The 19,032-nt window shown below is 32.8% G+C and overlaps 1 protein-coding gene across 2 annotated transcripts in view; it reads right to left on the bottom strand.

Moving 5' to 3' along the window:
• Positions 1-19,032, bottom strand: part of LOC145279771 (adenine DNA glycosylase-like) — a 116,601-nt gene that overhangs the window by 37,667 nt on the left and 59,902 nt on the right. For both annotated transcript variants that reach the window (XM_080131089.1, XM_080131088.1), the window contains exons 8-9: positions 6,243-6,340; positions 2,483-2,627 (exon numbers count right to left, since the gene is read on the bottom strand). In XM_080131089.1, the coding sequence (XP_079987215.1) occupies positions 2,483-2,627; positions 6,243-6,340 (243 nt within the window). The remainder of the gene's footprint in view (positions 1-2,482; positions 2,628-6,242; positions 6,341-19,032) is intronic.

Raw genomic sequence — 19,032 nt, 5'->3', positions numbered from 1 at the left:
GTTACAGGGAAAGGCTGTTCCTTTTCCATGTAAATAAGAGTATTAGGTGAAAATGAGATTAGGTTATCCTAATCTCATTTTCACCTAATACTCTTTGTAAGCAAGGTTAAGAATTGGAATGCTAGAATTTAGTCTATTGTTAAATTCTATTAGAATAGTTAGATATTGTTTATATTATATCGTAAAAAGAATTGATTGTTCATTCTTTTAGAAAACTGAATATTAAAATGTCAGCTAATGAATGAACAATACAAATGAAAAATATATTGTTAAGAAATAGGTTAGAATTATATGTTGAGAATTCTTTTGTTGTTAAAAGTGTGTTTGGAAAAACATGCATGGCCACGTGAATTGGTCACATTTAGGAAACACACTTCTGACGTCATAGACGAAGGAAGGACTCTCAATATAGGAGCTAGAGTTAGTCAGATCAGGGGAGTCAGCAGAAGAGTAGAGTCGAGAGCAGTTGAGTTGGGTTGAGTTGGAGTCAGTCCTTTGGAAGCAAAAGGAAGAACACTAAACTATGTAGATCCCAGATTTGAATTCCTAACGTTATCAGCATTCGACCGGTCCAATGAATAAAGAATCATCTTTGCGTTTTTGTAACTGTTTTCATGTGTCATCTTTCAACGCTCAAAAAGTAATGTGTTAAACATCTTGTAATGAACATTGTGTAACCCTTACAAGATTATGTATCTCCCCTCCTGTGTTAAGAACTTGTATACATCTCCAGTCAGTATATATATGAAGTCTCAAGCATCCCCGAACTGTATATATATGAATGTCTTCTTTCCCCCTTATCATCATTATATCCGTTATATGTATTGTCCAAATATGAATCCTGCATCGTCTACTTAAATATGACTCCCTATTCAACACTTGAAGGTATAAACATTCTAATTTCTCCAGATATTTTTTTAAACAGCCTTCGTTAAAAAAAAAAGAGCATATTGTTCCATTAAACTTTTATTATTTAAAAAATTTAACTTTGTTTGTTTTATTTAAAAAAAAAAAAAAGTTGAAAAAATATTTTTTGCTCAGTAGGGAGCTTTGGAAGATTTTCAGCGAAAGAAATACAATCGCCAAAAGATAACAGCTTCATTATTTCTAGTCGGCACTTTGAAAAATCACTTGTAAATGCGACCATTTCACTGATAATGTAGAGCTCTGAAAGGTATAACCAAAAGGATGAAGTATTCAGGATCGCTAAACAGATGGTAAAGTCAAACACAGATACTGTTGGAGAGAAATACCTTCAAAATCACAACGAAGTGTTAGCAACAAATAAAACAGGACAAGAGGAATGCTTAGAAATGCCACCATGAGAAATTGTTGAATATCAAGTTTTTATGGAACTTGAGAAGTGTATCAAGGAAAAGCGGAAGTATTAGAGTTACACAAAAAGGTTTAGTGAATAAGAATGCAAAGAATGAAACAAGGCGATTATACAAAACCAAGATGGAGGTTGAGAAAACCAGTTTTCTAGATATCCTCTGAAGGAATGATCAAAATAATAAAGTGTTCAAGATAGTTAAACAGATAGGCAAATACAAATATGGATATTGTTGGAGAGAAGTGCATTTGAAGTAAACAGGACAAGAAGAGAGCTTGGAAATGTTACTATGATAAAACTGTTGAATAAAAGTATTTATGGAACCATAATAGAAGTTGCTGAAACAGAGCTATAAGAATTAAGAAAGAAATTGTATGGGAAGCTGAAAGAGAAGAGAAGATGAAGAAAGAACAGATTGAAGGACTCTTAAATGTTGTTGCAAAAATGTTGGAAGGCTGCAAGTAAAACAGGCATTGAGATGATCACAGGCTCGACAGATTAGATCATAAGAGAAGAGCAGGGGTTTACAAGTAAAAGAAATAAACAACACAAGAGAAAATACAGAAAACACAAACTCTAACACATTCCGTAGTTATCAGTTGGGCTCTAGGGGCATGTGTGACACTATCGTGGCGAAACAACTGTCTAAATGCTAAGGTTCACATCTATGTCTTCTGTTGAGGCCATGTTTGTTAGCTGACATCAGCTAATCTCAGTCTGCTCAGAGCCACAAGCTGTGTTCAACTGTCCCAAACTGGAAACTGCCCTCAATTGTCGCAAAATCAAGACTGTGCCTAAACTGTTCCTAGCTGTCGCAAAATTCACTGCCACTCCTAAAACTTTCTGAACTAACCTTAAATAAATGACTTATGTCCAATCTTTTGTTCCAGTCACCTGTAATATGTTGACTAACAATCTTATTTCAGCTGCTTTTGTGCACCATTGTCTTTCTACTAAGTTCATTTCTTATAACCTTTGTTTTGCTGATCAACTTATTTTTTTTTTAATTCGTCCTAACACTTGAGGGGGGATGTTGATATTATCACAGAATTATTAATGAGTTTTTTTTGTTTTCTTTAAAGATAGTCAGTTCTTTTTGTCATCATATTCATTCAAAATGTGGCAATTTTTTTTAAACAATCCACTTACCTGGGAATACGCATAACAAAGACTTTGAAGTGGGCATGTAGCACAAGACGGAGACTTAGGAGTACAAACAGTTGCTCCTAGTTCCATGAGGCCTTGATTAAAATCACCGGGTTGATCAGGATCAACAAGTTTATTTGCCAGTTCCCTTTAATAATGGAAAAGAAAAAAAATTAATCAAGGTTTTGAGAATTAGAAGGAGTTTAAAGAGATAACTGCATATTTAGCTGACAAACACTTCCAATATTAATACAACAGATCATCATCATATCGTATGAATCCAAAGATTCTATTGTTGGTATTGGTTTCCTTGATATTTTTTTAACTAGAATTCTTTCTAGAAAGACATAGGGTACTTACAGGAGGGACTATATGATGGTCGCCAACATCCTAAGTAACAGTGATCTTTGTGGAATGAACTGGATTACAACTTGGAATACCCAGCTTGTCAGTCAATTTGACCACCGTCATCTTCCACACTTCAAGATGTTCCATAAGAGTCAAGTTAAATACACTGTAATTATTACATTTAAACTTATATCAAACTAGCGAGGGGTACCCGGCGTTGCCCGGGTGTTTGGAGGTGTGTGTGGAAACTCCGGGGGGGGGGGGGGGGGGGGGTTAAAAAAAATGTTTTGGTAGGTAAGTATGAGGATCGAACCCGAACCTTTGAGGCAAAGTTGTAAATTAAAGTGTGAAAAAAAACGTGTGACGTTAACCACTGCCCCACCGCGAGATGCTAAGAGAAACACGTTTGAATTTATTTAATTACTTGGATTTGGCAGGTGCCCGTTTTAATGAGTTAATGAGGTCAAGTTTGACTGCAGGATAGTATTTCATTTACTGCCGAACGCTTTTTATTTTTATTTTCCCAAGATGTTATAGGAAAAAGACTAACCCACATGCGGCGAACGACAAATGTTGAATATTTATCTTCCCGAAATCGAGCAAATTAAATAGACAGGTGAGCTTCGTTGTTAACTGAGATATTATGATTTATATGTGATATGAAAAGTTTTAAAAAGTTGTGAACCGACCGACTGCTTCTCTGAAAAAAGCCTTTCGTAGACATACAGAAAAAGCGAACACACATACAAACATACATTTGCGCTTTTATATATATAGAAGACATCCATTATTTTTTTGTATTCATTTCTTTCTGCAATGGGAGGCGACAGTGATCTAGTGGTTAACAACACGGACTGACGATCAGGGTCTCCTCAGTTCAATTCCAGTTTGTTCCACAAAAATCACCTTTACTTAAAATATTGGCATCCTTCATGTGGTCCTTCCTGTATTTGCCAATGTTTTTCTAGAAAGAATTCTGACAAGCAAAATATCAGAGAAACCAATGCCAACAACAGAATTTTGGAATTTATACGATAAATGACTTATGATATTTCTGACCTTTTTTCAAGATGATGACTTTTTAACAATATTTCTGACCTTTTTTTTTTTTTTACACGCCCAAACTCAACACATGAGGTGTGAGGATTTACTGAACGCACTACATTTGTAAGATCGAGCATATGAGTGTGGTGTAAAGTATCAGTAGCAGTGGAGGATGGTCAGCAAGAGATTGGCAGCAGCAGCAGCAGTAATCGAAAAACTGCATATGCAAATTAGGAAATGTGTGAGAGAAGGAGGAGAGAAAAAGTGTAAAAATGACAACACGTGCTCAGAGAAAAAGTAACGCAATAAGTGGCTGGCATATCCTGGCATGTGTTTGGAAGAAATAGAAACGTGTGCCAGATAAAATGGGCATGTGGCAGCGAGAGACATTTTTTTTAAGTGGTGTCAAAACAATTATAACGGTAATTAAAAACTTTTTGTTGACAAAGAAAAAATGCTGACCCGGATGTTAATATTATTCTATTTTCTACTAAGCCTAGAACAAAATATCACTAATAGAATTATTAACTGGGTCACTTTTTTACGAAGACAACCTGTGCAAGCAGCACCTTTCTGTATGTATTTTACAAGAAAAAACAACTAATCTTTTCATATGCATTCATAAAATATTTAAATGTACTTTTTTTATGATGATTTTTAAACTTTTATGTATATAACTAAAATATCCATCTCAAGAGAAATAAAATTAACCAAAATGGAACATCACTATTATGTCCCATTACATAGATTAAAACAAAAAAATCATGCTCAAAACCTTATTGCTTCCAATTTTTATTAAAATCCATTACATGATTTTGATTCTAGAAAATTTCTAAAATTTAAGGCTTAAACTTAGGAAGCCTTAAGATATTGAAATTCAGAGAATCTAATGATTATGGAACAAATCTATATAAAGTTTTAGTTTTTGCTGCACTTGCACTTACACTGATATTAAAAGCCTACTTTTTATATTTAAATATTATTAAAATGAACTTCTTAATATACTTAGTCATGAATATGTGAGCTACTAAAAGGTTAACTAATTTGCATATTCTTTTGAAAAACGAACTTTATTTTTATGGTTACTTATTAGATGATTGGTTTCATTTAACTATAACACACAGTTCTATTTATGCATAGTTTCTACATTGTGCATATTTGCAAAGCATTTACGATGATAAAGTTCTAGCACACAAACATATATATATATATATATATATATAACTGACCTTGTCTGTGTGTGCTCAGAATATCTCTACCAAAATCCTTTCTGAATTTTTGGTCAAAAGACTTGAAACGTGATTTATAGAGAATTTGGACTTGTGAAACAATTTTGATTTGGTTTTTTAGCTGGTAAAAATAGGTGCTAAGGGGTCAAAATTGAAAAAAAAAAAAAAAAAAACAGTTGACCTTGGCAGGAGTAAGCTGATAAAACCTATTGCTTTTGCACATGCACAAATATACATTCATAGCTGGAAGTTGCTTAGTTTTTAACCTTTCTTACCTATCTGTCAATAGCTCAAATGGTAGCGACTAAGGCTGGAGTGCTAAATGTTTTGGTTTCGATTCTAACACCAAAGTTTGGGTTTTTTTCTTATGACATCATTACTATATATTGGGTACAATATAATATTCAATAGAAAATTGTCTCCGTAATAAATACGAAAGCTGCATGAATTAAAGTATCATATTTTAGCATATTTTGCAACCAGGCCACGCCGGGATTGGGGGGGGGGGCACTGCTATATATTTAGTACAATACAATTGTCAATACAGGATTGGTTCTATAATAATAATAATAGAAAATACCAGATCTGCATGAATTAAAATATCATATTTAAATGTATTTTACAACCAGGCAATGTCACAGACTTTAAAGACATATTGTTATATTTTCATATATCAGTGTTTCGTCATTCATTTAAACACAGCAGAAATACAACATAATGTCCCCTATAACTCCCCTTAAAATAATCAAAAGAAAATTAAATTTCAGGAATATTTATTAATTGATGTCTAATACCTATGATTAAAATTTCACAAAAATTAAGATTATTCAAATTTTCACAAGAGACTTAGAGACTTATCTACTCTTTGTTCCTTTACATCAAACTAAATATAGCCGATATGACACATTCTTAGAACTAGCAGTTATATTTCAAAACTGAAGATGATTGGTTAAGTTTAGGAGTGAATTCTATACATACAAATATGTAAGCATATACAGGCCCAACTTTATATACGTAGAGATTGTTTACTAAACTAATTCAGGGTCATTCAAATTACATTTGTAAACTGTTATTGTTGGTATTGATAATCACTGAAAACTAAACAATCAGTTAATAAAAAATGATTTGAGGTGAAACTTTACCAAAATGCTTCAATGATTTGTGGATCAGCACTATTTGCTCCAATGGCTCGTAATCGACTCAAAACTCTCACTACATTGCCATCCACAAGACCAGTTGCCTGTAATGCAAAATAAAGTAAACAATTATAAGGAGTTGTGTTTGAAGACTATATCAATGCAGTGCGTAGGAAACACCATGGACACAAGTTTGTATATAAAATAATAATGACAATATTAGAAGGAATTTTCAATTATGTTTATTTACCAACATAATGTGTCAAGCACGATGGTAGATGTTGATGTCTCTAATTTTCAAGAGTAGCATCTCTTCTTCAGGGGAGAAAATAAAAAGAAATGTATACAACTGTTCAGCGAGACTTTTTGTTTTATTTTTATTTATTTCTCAAAGTCAGTGTCGCAGACTGGCTGTCAAATCAATTTCCAGGATATGAGTTGTGATGGATATTAAGTATTGTTAGGAATTATTATAGCTTTTTTTTAATGTATATAAATGATTAATTTTTGCGTCTCACACTTAAAGTGTGTACTTAGGAGTGTTAATGAGTGCTGTTCTTAAATTATATATGCACACACACCAAAAAAATAAAAAAAAATATATATATATATATAAAAAGTTATATATATAACAGACGCCCCATTTCATAGACTTAGCCATTTATTTGTTCTGATCAGTTTTCTTAACTTAATTCTGGGACTTTCACATGCATATCTAAGCTGACTTAATTATTAACGCTAATTTTCGCGCTTCTTGTCTGAGTCAGTTTGACCTTGCTTTTCAAATTTAAATCTTCACCGCTTTTCGGGGATTTTTTTTTTTTTTTTTAAACCTTAATTTTTTTGATTCATCCAGCCTTGACAGACGTGTTTTTAAATATTCTCTCCAGTACTTTTCTTTTAGTGATTTGGAATTCATTCCATTTGTGCTTTTTTCCAAGGAACTCTGCCTTTTGGATTATTTTGGACTATTTGGAATTTACCCATTGGATTGAAATTTTAAATTCGACCATTTTGGATTTTTACCCTTCACCAGACTGTCCATTCATGTGAAATCTTTTTATCATTTTTCTTTTGCCTCCTGTTCCCCTTACCTCACCCTTTTTTTTAACCAAGTAAGATCTGTGACTTACTTGTAGTTTCATTAAATACTTTTATATGCAAAATCCGATCCTGCATTTTGCTAATTCCTGCCCTCTGATGAGAAGGAGAGTATTTCTTCGAAACTCCGCGGATTAAGGACTATCCACTTATCTTGTGTTTCCTTTTTTAAAATTAAATATGTTTTTAACTCTTTTTCAAGATGTCTTTTAACATGTTTTATTAATCATTTGTTCATATATATATATATATATATAGAAAGAGAGAGAGGTATCAGGTAGGGGCAAAAGTTTTTGCCAGTTTGTAGCAAAGGCATTTTAAACCAATGTAATTTTATGCATATTTTTATTACTTTAAACATATTACCATGAATAATTGATAACTTTTTCTTTTAGATTATAAAAGCATTATTCATATTTTTCTGCAATATTATCACATATGTTGACCTGAAAAGGAAATTCTTTAGGCAACAGAGTCATCTTCCATCAAACTAAACATCAAGAGACGAGACTGAACACAAGCTAGATTCACATTTCACATCAAAACCTGAAGAATTTTACAAGCAAGGCATTTATAAGTTTGTTGGCAAATGGAATCAAGTTGTAAAGGGCAAAGTTCATTATTGTTATGAAGATTTTGTGTTATTTTCAAATTGGTTTGCTGACTCCAAATTGATAAAATATACAACAATTGTCACTTTTTATCTGAAAGAAATTTAGTTCATATTACTTTTTTCTTCAATTTATAAATAAAACAAGTTTTTAAGAAAAAAAAATGAATCCATTATTTATTGTTAGCTTCAAGAAAATCAAACAAAAACATTTGAGTATATAAGATCATAAATAGTTTTATTTAAGCAGAATCACTATTTATGCCGCTTCATCATTGCTATCAGCATCATCATCAGTGTAATCTATTATATAAATGGCAAATATCTGTTTGCATGTCCAGCTAAAACTTGAAAAGTACACAACAAACATTCAAAAAGTATCTAAAATAAAAAATAAATAAAAGATCCATTAATTTAATATTTTCAAGATGTATGTGCATTTTTTAACATTTGAAAGATTGTCAGTAGATTTTTTTTTTCAGGAATTAATCCCTATTTTAGTCATGCAAATTTGTTTGAGCTGAGAGCAAACATCAAAATTGTGCTTGTGTTTCTTTCACAATGAAATGAAAGCAGAAAAAAAAAAAAAGGTTGGATTTGGAATTCTTCTTAATCAGTTCTATTTCTTCTCCCTAGCCACCGCAATTCTCTTTTCATCTTCACAACTGACAACAACCTCACATGCACAAGATAATCTCATTGCTGTGGGACAAAAAAAAAAATGCCTTTTTATACTGCTGCCTCAAACAATGATAGCGCTTAAATTTGCATTTATCTTCTTATGTTTCGTATCGGACAGGTTTCAGGTTTGAATGCCGGTGCTTCTCTACAGAGGGCACACACCAAACGTTGGTGCTGTGGTTCTCCACACTGTTATTACAACATTATGATATAAAGGCAAATAACTCAGATTTTTTTCCCATGCTGATTGAAGTTATGTGTGTGCATGTCCAGAGAGGAATGGGCTGGGCAAAGAAGGAAATGGAGGAGGGGAAAGAGAGAAGGATAGAAGTTATGTTACACGTTTTCCTCGAGCAATGCTTAGTACCCTTGCTAATAATCTTCTACAGCATTGTTTCCAGTAATTCTATAGCATGTCTCTAGCACACTTGCACATATCTGCACAAATTATGCTTTATACATGTGGGGACTGGACACTGAATCCAGGCCTACAAAGGACGTTCCAGGCAGAAGAAATGAGATGCTTCAGATGGCTACTTGGCATCTCATACAATGAAGTGCGCAGAAAGGTCACTCAACAAGTGCATCACTATGAAGACATACTGACCACTGTGAAAACGAGGAAACTCTGATGCTATGGACACATAATATACTCAGAAGGACTTGCAAAGGCAACCCTGCATACTACAGTTCAGAGGAAAAGAAGACGGGGCAGATGGAAGTGGGTTGACAATATCCTTGATTGGACAGGGAAAAGTTTTGAGGCTACCCAGGTACTCGCCCAAAACCCTATAAGGTAAAGCCAGTTGTTCTACCATTCATCCATCAAGCAGTGCCTCCTATGACCTTGGCAGGGTTATGAGATCAGTAATAGTAACAAACGTTTGCATCTTTATGCTGATATTTTTTTTTTGACATTTTGTAGAGAAATTTATCAAAATCCATTAAACTTTTTGGATCAGAAAGAAGATTCATCCAATGGATACTAAATCTCTATATTATATTCATCACAATCAGTGGATAGTTTATCTGGATTTTCATGGTGCATCCTTTTATAGACACCTGGGAAATAGAAATAAATGAACATTAACATTGAATAAATTTCATAAGATTTAATCTCAAGCAAAAAACGTTTTTTGGTCAAAAATCATTTTCCTATTCAATAATTGGTTTAGTAACAATTTAATTAGATATACATTTGTTTTTGTTGTTGTTTTGTTTTACAGCATATCAACCCTTTTTAGGTTATTTAATGCTGTCTCTGGTAATTTCAGAAAAAATTTTGGTTCTTATCTAATATTCAACCTAATTAAAAATAAAATTCAGAAAAATCTTTGATGTACCTGCCATGTAATAAAAATGTCATATTCCAAAAATAATGTAAATTGATCAAGTATTTTTTTTTTCAACTAAGACATTTCTTTTTAAGATTTTTAGTGATTTTAATAATAAACTGTAGCTATTACATGCCTGATTTTTATCTTGGCAGTTAGAATTTACTTGTCGCCTCTTTTATAAAACATGGCAAATCAAAACACATCTTGCTTAATAATAAAATTTAATTTTCTTAGTTAAAAAAAAAAAAAAGTGCTTGATCAATTTCCATGAAATTTAGAATATGACATTTTCATTCTGTGATGGAGACATACATCAAAGATTTTTCTGTATATTTGTTTTTTAATTTAGTTGAATTTTGAACGTGTACCAAGTTTTATGCTTCAAGTTTTTTATATCTTTAAATATTTATTCATGAACTTTGGTTTGATTGTTTTTTTTATGGCATATCAACCCTTTTCAGGCCATTTAATATCGAATTCAGTAATTTTGGAAAATGTTTTTATGCTTCAAGTTCTTTATATCTTTATTCACAGTGATTTGTTTGGTTGTTTTGTTTTACAACATTATCCTTTTCGGGTTATTTAATGGCGAATCCAGTAATTTTGGAAAAAAGTTTTATGCTTGGAGTAATTTATATCTTCACATGTTTATGGTGTATGGGCTTGTTTAGTCAGGAGAAATTATTGTTTTTGACTTTGCAGAACATGACAGAGTTTTGAAAAGGAAAAGAAAAAATACAATATCACCAATTTTAGGTCAGGAAGTTAATACAAGATATGCATCTATAATTAAAGAAAATATTTAATCTTTTCTAATAAAGAAATAAAACTAAAACTATGTAATTTTAAAATCTAATTGGAAATTTAATCTTATTCGTAAAGCTTACCTTGATAGTTAGCGTGATGTGTTCACTCAGGACATTTTCATTTGGAGGTATTAATTGTGATTTCCAATTTTCTTTGGAATCTGAATATATTGTATCTGGTTTCATTAACACAAGTGACATTTTGTTGCCCATACAACCTGCAAACAAACATCTAATGATCTTTCTGCATTTTACATCAAATTCATTCCCAAGATTTCTGAATGCATCACAAAAATCATTCTCTCTATGTAATAAGCCAAGTCATATACAGCATAGTCACGTTGACACATCAGTTCCTGTTGTTTCTGTTAGTTTCTGTTAGATCTTTTTATGTTTGACTCATTTTATTTTTTTAAATATTCCTCTCAAGTCTAAAAAAACAAAAAAAAAAAAAAAAAAAAACATGGCAGTCTATCTAAATGAAAATTGATTGCTTCTTGATGTTCTTGGCATAAGAATTCCAGGTTACTTGAATGACGTGCCTAAATATTAGGCTAGCTTAATGCCAAATATAACCTTATCAATACCAAAGCTAATAGACATCTCCTGTTGTGGTGAGCTTCTGTTCGTTTTCCAATATTTGTGGTTAATGATATTGATTAATAATTATTGTGGGAAAAGGACACCTAACACTAGATATACATATTTAATTAGAAAATTAATCCATGTTTTTAATTATCTAGGTTGTTTGTTTATCTGATATTTTGGTCAGCTATTTTTTTTTTTTTTTTTTGAAGAGGAAGAAATTTTTGTTAATGCATAAAATAAATAAAAATTAAATTTAAATTCTGTACAAATTGGAGGATTTGGATCTGAGTGTATATGACTTATTTGCTATTATGATTGCAAGTTAGTGTCATTTTCTGATGAGCCTGTTTCACTTGGAGTTGTGGTCTGTGTTCCCTCATGATGAACTGTTTTTTCCTCTACAATGTCATTTACATAAACAATATCATCTTGTGACTTTATTTTAGGAATGACGAAGCACAGTCCAGGAAGTTTTGTTTTTTTAATCGACTTATGCTTTACATATTCAGTTCTATATGAGTGTGCATCAACTTCACGTTTCTTTTATCTGTTTGACAAACATGCCTTGCAACTTTTTGAATCATGATTTCCTTGTTTTCAATAATTTGTGTTTGATCTAATTTGGCAAAGAAACAAAATGCTTTACCATATAAAGTTTGCTCGGTCTGTTCAGGTTTGGTCAAGTAGTGGTTGTAGTATGTAACCTTGATTGCCACACAATCTTCAATTCTTATTTGCATTAGAAGTGTTTCATTTTCTTTTTGCTGCTTGTTTTAAATTAACAGCTTCTATTGTCAAACATCCTACAGGCTTTTGCCGTTTCTTTTGTCAGATCCTTTGCACACTATAGCTAATTATTTTTGAAAACTATTTTCGTTAATAATTTAGAGTAGTAAATTAATTTCACAGATAAATTTAACGTAAAATGATCCCATTTCTGTATCATTCTAGCATTTTAGCGCAGTTAAAAATTTTTGTTTTTGTTATGGGAGATAAACTCTGTGTGTTTTTGTTTTTTGGGGTGGAGAAAGAATTTTTATTTATTTATTTATTTTTTTAGATAATTATGTGTGGTTTCATGACCTTATAACTCAGACTTAAGGATAATGGTAAAAACATTTAGTTAACCACAAACTTAAAAAATAAGAATGGTCATGAAATGGATGAGTTTATGTTAAATTTATATGCAAAACTGATTTTCCACTCTAAATTCTATCAAATTTTTTCCATCAAATTTTTTATAGCGTTCAGTTCACACATCATCACCTTAAAAAAGTAGTATCTCATTTTTTTCTAGGTGTGTGTGCGCATATGGAAAGGGGTACCATGAAAAAAAATTTCTTTTTTTTAAATATGTATCAATAAAAATAACATTATTAAAACCTTAAACTTACCTTAAAAAAAATGTCATTAGTATTTTTTGTAGTCTTTTTCATAATTCTTTTAATTTTCTGATAATCTGAGAAATGTGCATCAAAGGTTTGCAAAGAAACCCAATACGAGGTGGTATGACATTTTAATCACGCCAAAGCTTTCCACAATTTCTGCTTGTGGACCATCTAAAACTACATTTTGGAACATATTCTAGAAAGTACATTCATACCTCCTCTGAAAAAGATCTAACTTTCCATGCTTTATTCAGAAAGATATGCATAACGCATTCTTTTTGTCTTTGTTTAAATACATTTTTTGGTCCCCCCGATTTATCGGAGAGGGACCTATGTTTTCAGTGGTGTACGTGCTTTCGTGCATCCGTTAGTCCGGACGATTGCCAGATAACCGTCCATTAGTTTTTTTCCTGAAATTTTGCCACAAATTGTATTTCATTAAATAGATGTGCATAGTAAAAAAGATTTTTTTGCAAAAATTCCCATTGCATCCCCAAGGAAAAGAATGCCCCAAAATGGCCAAAAATGACACGCTTTGCCCTATAACTTTTGATCCATCCATTAGATTTTTCTGAAACTTGGCCAAAATATGGAGCCCGATGTCCTTAATATAAATCCAGTATGGGTGACCTTAAGGCATGAAAACTGCACCGTTTGTCCATTTTCACTGGGATTCGGCATTCTCAGGTGCTCAAAAAGGGGTCACAAATGCCCCAAAATTGCAAAAAATAACACTTTTTTTATCCCATAACCTTTGCCCTATCCATTAGATTTTTCTGAAACTTGGCAAAAATTCTCACATTCATCATTTCTTCACTATTTTTTGTGGCGTCATCTCACATGCAGCACCAGAGGGGGACCACGCATGCACTTCAGCGATAAATAAAGACCTGGCCAGAGGTAAGTTAGTTGCAAAGAAGGTGGGCTCTCTCTCTACTGTGCTAGAAAGTTACTTACGCCTGAAAGTATCCTGTACCTCTACAAGGCCACCATTCGCCCATGTATGGAGTATTGTTGTCACATTTGGGCTGGTGCATCTATTACTAGTCTCTCACTCCTGGACAGGGTTCAAAAGAGAGTCGCCAACTTGATAGGTCCTGAACTGTCATCTAAGCTTCAACCTTTGTCACATCGACAAAATGTTGCATCCCTCTGCATGTTTTACAAGTATTTTAATGGTGGATGCTCTGACAAACTACAAGCCCTTGTATCCCTTCAACGTAAATACCCCCAACAAACCCAACAAGCAGCAAAGTTCTACCCCTACACAGTAGAGATCTCTAAATGTCAGAAAGCCTTCTACTCTAATAGTTTCTTCCCCAGAACTGCTAGACTTTGGAATTCCCTTCCGGGTTCCTGCTTCCAACTGTACTGACATGCAGAAGTTCAAGTGTAGAACAGACATCTTGCTGCTCAACCCCTATATAGTATCTCTGCAACTTATGTCCCTGATAGTAGCCCCTACATCAAAGTGGCACTGCGCCTTATTTAAAGTGAAAATGTAATAAAAAAAAAATTTTTTTTTAAAGTCAATTCTTAAAGCTATCCAATATATGCTAGCATATAAAAAAGATGTTAATGATGATGACAGTAATCTTGTGAATAAATATTGCTGAATGTATAAATATATAGACATAGAGTGGAACATTGAGGATTGTTTTTAGAACAATATCGGGAATAACACTCTCGATCAAGAATGGTCACATGTAGCTACATCAAATGAAGTTTAAACATTCCATGGATTGACTTCCATCAAAAATAAAAGTGACTAAAAAAAAAAGGCATGAAACAGTCTTTTAATTTTGATGAGGGTGTTTAACGCCGAAAAATTTTAATACAAAATTTAAAAAAAAAAAAAATTACATTGTATAGCTTTCTAAAAGTTGTATTATTTCTAAATATTTTTTTTTGTTTTCATTTTACTTCAGTTAGTTTTCAAAAATTAAAGAGCTTCTATCTGGCACTGACATCTGATTTCAATATTATATTCATAGACATTTAAGTGTTCAATTAAGATGGTCCTCTATCTCTAAAACATCAAGTTAATGATGACGTGAAGAACACTAATGTTCCTCTCCCAAATTGGCCACAATTATTTTATTGTTTTTCCTGAATTTTGCTGAATTCCAGGAAAAGAATTCATCTGGTCTTGTGGAGTATCCAGCTAGATGCTGTTAATTGAGGTAACATCACTAGGGGGATTATATTTGGGCTTTGAATACTAAGTTATTTTGAATATAAAAACAAATTTTATGCAAATTTATCAAGTATTTTTGTTTTTAAAAAATAAAATTATTTTCATGCAAATTTAAGAATCCATTCCTAATATTGGAAGGGAGTCTTTGTTGAACCTTGACTAAAATAAGGTAAAAAAAAAATAGCTGATGAGAGATTTCACTGATAAAATTTGATTTTTTTTTTTATAAAACAAAAATACTGGATGAATTTACATAATTTTTGGTGCATCATTTTTTTTTTTTTATATAACGTGTAAGTACAAAATAAACCTTTCTGTTTATTTTGTTTTTACAAGCAATTTTAAATCGCTGTTTTCAAATCTTCAAAGATTGTTCATCATTATGTTCCTAATAGTAGTTGCAAAACCTTTCTATCCTCAGTTGCATATTCAAGTCTTGCAGTTGTTTGGTCTGAAGTTTATCCTTCTCGATAATTTTATGTTATGTTGTCCAAGTTTTTCCCGCCTTCTTTTGGACTGGTCAAACTGGTTAACTAATATTTCTCATGCATTTAATGCTCTAAAGTTTAAACTTGCTGACATAAAACCGCAATAGTTTTCATATGCATTCAAGGATATTCAATATAATTTTCGATATTATCAAGTAAAGACATTTACAGTAATGAAACTGCCATCACAACCACGAAAATGATCTGGTTTTAAATCTTGTAGTAAACTGGAAAATCACATAAGCTATGATTATCTCCCTTTAATAGAGCTCTTAGAACTTTGATATCTCAAAAATAGCTGCTTTTTTATAGTGTCTAATAAAGCAGCTATTCTATGGTAATTCTACTCAATTCATCACATTTATAATTTTCATTATACTCTCCCTATAAAAACACCCTTCTGAATCAAAGTTATTCAAAGAAATAAAACAGATTAAAAAGAAACTTGCTCGTAGGTGTTACAATTTTTAGATCTCATTTTTATTCGGTGATGCCTAACTTGCTGTCTCTTCCTGTTGTTATTATGGTGACTGTCATCCAAGTATGCATTATTTCCGTATTTCCAAACTGCTTAAAGGTAGAATTGCGTACATTCGGACTGGTGTAGCAGCAACTATAAACAACAGTTTGTGATTAATAATTTTGAATCTATACTTAATTTCTAAACTCAGTGCTGATTGATGCAAGCATTTAACTTCCTTTCTGGCTTGACTAATCAGGGGCCATTTTTTATGCGAGCTGAGCACTTGACAGGAGATTATAAAAGAGATAACACACTGTACACTTCCTCTTTCTTACACACGAGACGGGACAAACAACAACATGTTATTCGGACCAACCCTGAAACATCACACTTCGGATGTAACCCTCCCCAAGCTATTTGGGCCCTGGGTTCGACTTTGATAATAAAACCCTAGAATCTAACATAGCAACTGGCGCATACAAATGGACTTCATGTAATATACACACGCATAAACATGGCCTTCAGCATTTTCTGTACAACACAACTTCTGAACAAGCTACAGTTCACACTGCTACACTTGTATTCTAATCAGAGTTGGATAAGATACTCATGCACATTACTTCAAATTTGTGTGTCAAATACTCATGCCGTACACATTGTGGCAAAAATAGAATTTAAAGAAACGGTTTTCTGAATCCAATAAGCATTTTTTGTCCCAATCTACTGTAAACGTGTTGTGCAACACGTTTTGCTAGTGTATGTGAATGACAGACGTTGCAGTGATGGATGCTTAGCTAGAGGAAGAGGGAGGTGCAGAGAGCTGAAAATATCTTTGATCAGTTAGACCACTCAAAATATATTCTCATTTGAGGGAGGAGTAAAGCTTTGTGAGAGAAACAATAACCAGAGACTAGTTGGATGTTATCTTCAGTGAATGCCTCCTCTGGGCAGCTGAACAATGACCACCAACAAAAGGTCAAAACCAATCAAAGGTGAAGAGATCCAAGTAGAATAGAAAGAGAAGTAGTTAGAGCCAGTCCCCCATCTTTGGAAGAGGAGGAGGAAGATTAGGAGTCGAATAGTGGATAGCAGGAATTGATTTTTGTGAGACTTACTGAGAAGTCAGTTGTGAAAAGAGCTACAGAGACAGTTCGGCTAATGTGCACCTCCAAGTAGTAAAAAACTTTGCAGATGGGGCTTAAAGTGTCTTGCAGATCAAGCAAAGATTCAGTGCTGCAAGTCTGTCAGTGATTTAAGTAGACGGGTACCATTTGTAAACTAAAAATATATATATATATACTAGCAGAGCATCCAGCATTGTCCGGTTATAAAATGCGTTCAAATACAATATTTTGATTAATGCAGATTTTGTATTTATTATATTATATTGGATCCAATATATTGTAATGATTTAAAAAGTTTTTAAAAAAATGATTCATGCACCACCACTGAGAATCGAAACCAGAACGTCTGGCTTACAATTTATTTTATCCTCTGCCATTAATGACTAAGCTATGAAGACATGTCTGCTGCAAGGCTAAAATTTCCATATATAAGAGTTGTATTTTCTTTTTAAATAAATAGAAAAAAGGGTTTTTAATATGAATATAAATACAAAAAAAAAAAATTTATAAGAGTATAGATATAAATATCTATTATCTATATATCTATAAAAGTGAACATGTCTGTGTGTCTGTCTGCGTGTGTATACATTTCCCTATGCAATAACTATCATATAACTAACTCGAAATTTGATATAGAGGTGCTGAGATTTGGGAAAATCTATGTGATCGGTTTTTGGCCAGAAATTTGTCTGTTAAGGAGCCAAAGTTCAACGATTTGACTTTTAAGAACTCTACCAAACTCCTCTGACAATTTGGGTCTAAACACTTGAAATTTTAGATTAGGCTCCTTGAACATGGATCTAACTTAATAACTTGATTTGAGCCCAAAACAATAAATGTTAAGGGGTCATAATAGGGGTCAAAGTTAAAAAAATTGACCGGGGGTTGCTCAGCATACATCTCCAAACAGCTGGGTAACGCCGGGCACCCATGCTAGTGTGTATATATATATAAACTGGACCTCTGATTTTGTTTGGTATGAGGACTCTTCATTGCACTGCTGACTGGATCAACAGCCCTTGCCCGAAAAATGTGGGACAATTACAGCAGGTGTGTTCATAACTGTACCTTCAAACTACAACTACATTTGCTCACTGCTTTTAACTAACTGGACTTAGCAGCAGACAACAGACACGTAGGGAGACTGTCACTGCAGACAATCAAGCTCAATATCATCAGAAGCCAGCCAATTGAGAGGTAACCTTGTGTTGACTTGAATTTGTTAGATTAAGATGACCTATCTTTGCTATTCTGACAATCAATCCTTTCAACTACTACCATAAATTGTGAATAACTCATCCCAATCAGTCATTCACTCACCACCAATACCCATTGATTAAATTCCAGTCATATCTGTTACAAAACCAACGATGAGGACAGGGTAAACAACAACATCACGATGATACTTTGGGACCATTTATCCTAATGAACGAACATCACAAATGAAAACTTATATATTCTTATATCTGATTATAAATTATACAGATTGCTTAAATCTAAATTCCTTTATTTTCCTTTCTACCATAAATTAGATGTTTCAACTGGTGTCTGTTAATGCATCTATTTTTTTTTTCATTTTTTTACTGGAACATTAAATCTCCCCTTTTTCCAGAATAGATCTATATTCTTTTTAAGTGTAAGATCATCTGCTGCCACCCAATAATTGCCAACTCCAACACTCGTGCGCCATGTTTTCTTCTTCCCCATCTTTTTCTTGTTCTGGCCATCTCATCTTGGCGATTACTGAGTGTACAATGACTGGTTTACAAGTATACAAAAATAAAAGCAACATTGATTCAAAAACAAAAGAACATAAACTCTGATACATCATGTGATACCATCATGAAAATGAAACCCCCACACATTACAGTTAACTTCCAGTGTATCAGCTAAAACTAAGATGAGATAGTTTGTCTGTAAAGGCGTTATTGTCATTACTCAAAGTTGTCAGCTCATTTCACCTGCCAACTCATCAACTAACTCAAAACTCCTAAATACATGGACTCTCGACTG

Source organism: Euprymna scolopes, chromosome 7, assembly GCF_053919585.1.
Source record: "Euprymna scolopes isolate OS-2025 chromosome 7, ASM5391958v1, whole genome shotgun sequence".
In the NCBI taxonomy this organism is placed as follows: Eukaryota; Metazoa; Mollusca; class Cephalopoda; order Sepiida; family Sepiolidae; genus Euprymna; species Euprymna scolopes.
Note: the sequence above shows the minus strand (reverse complement) of the source record. Positions and strands in the feature narration are given on the sequence as shown.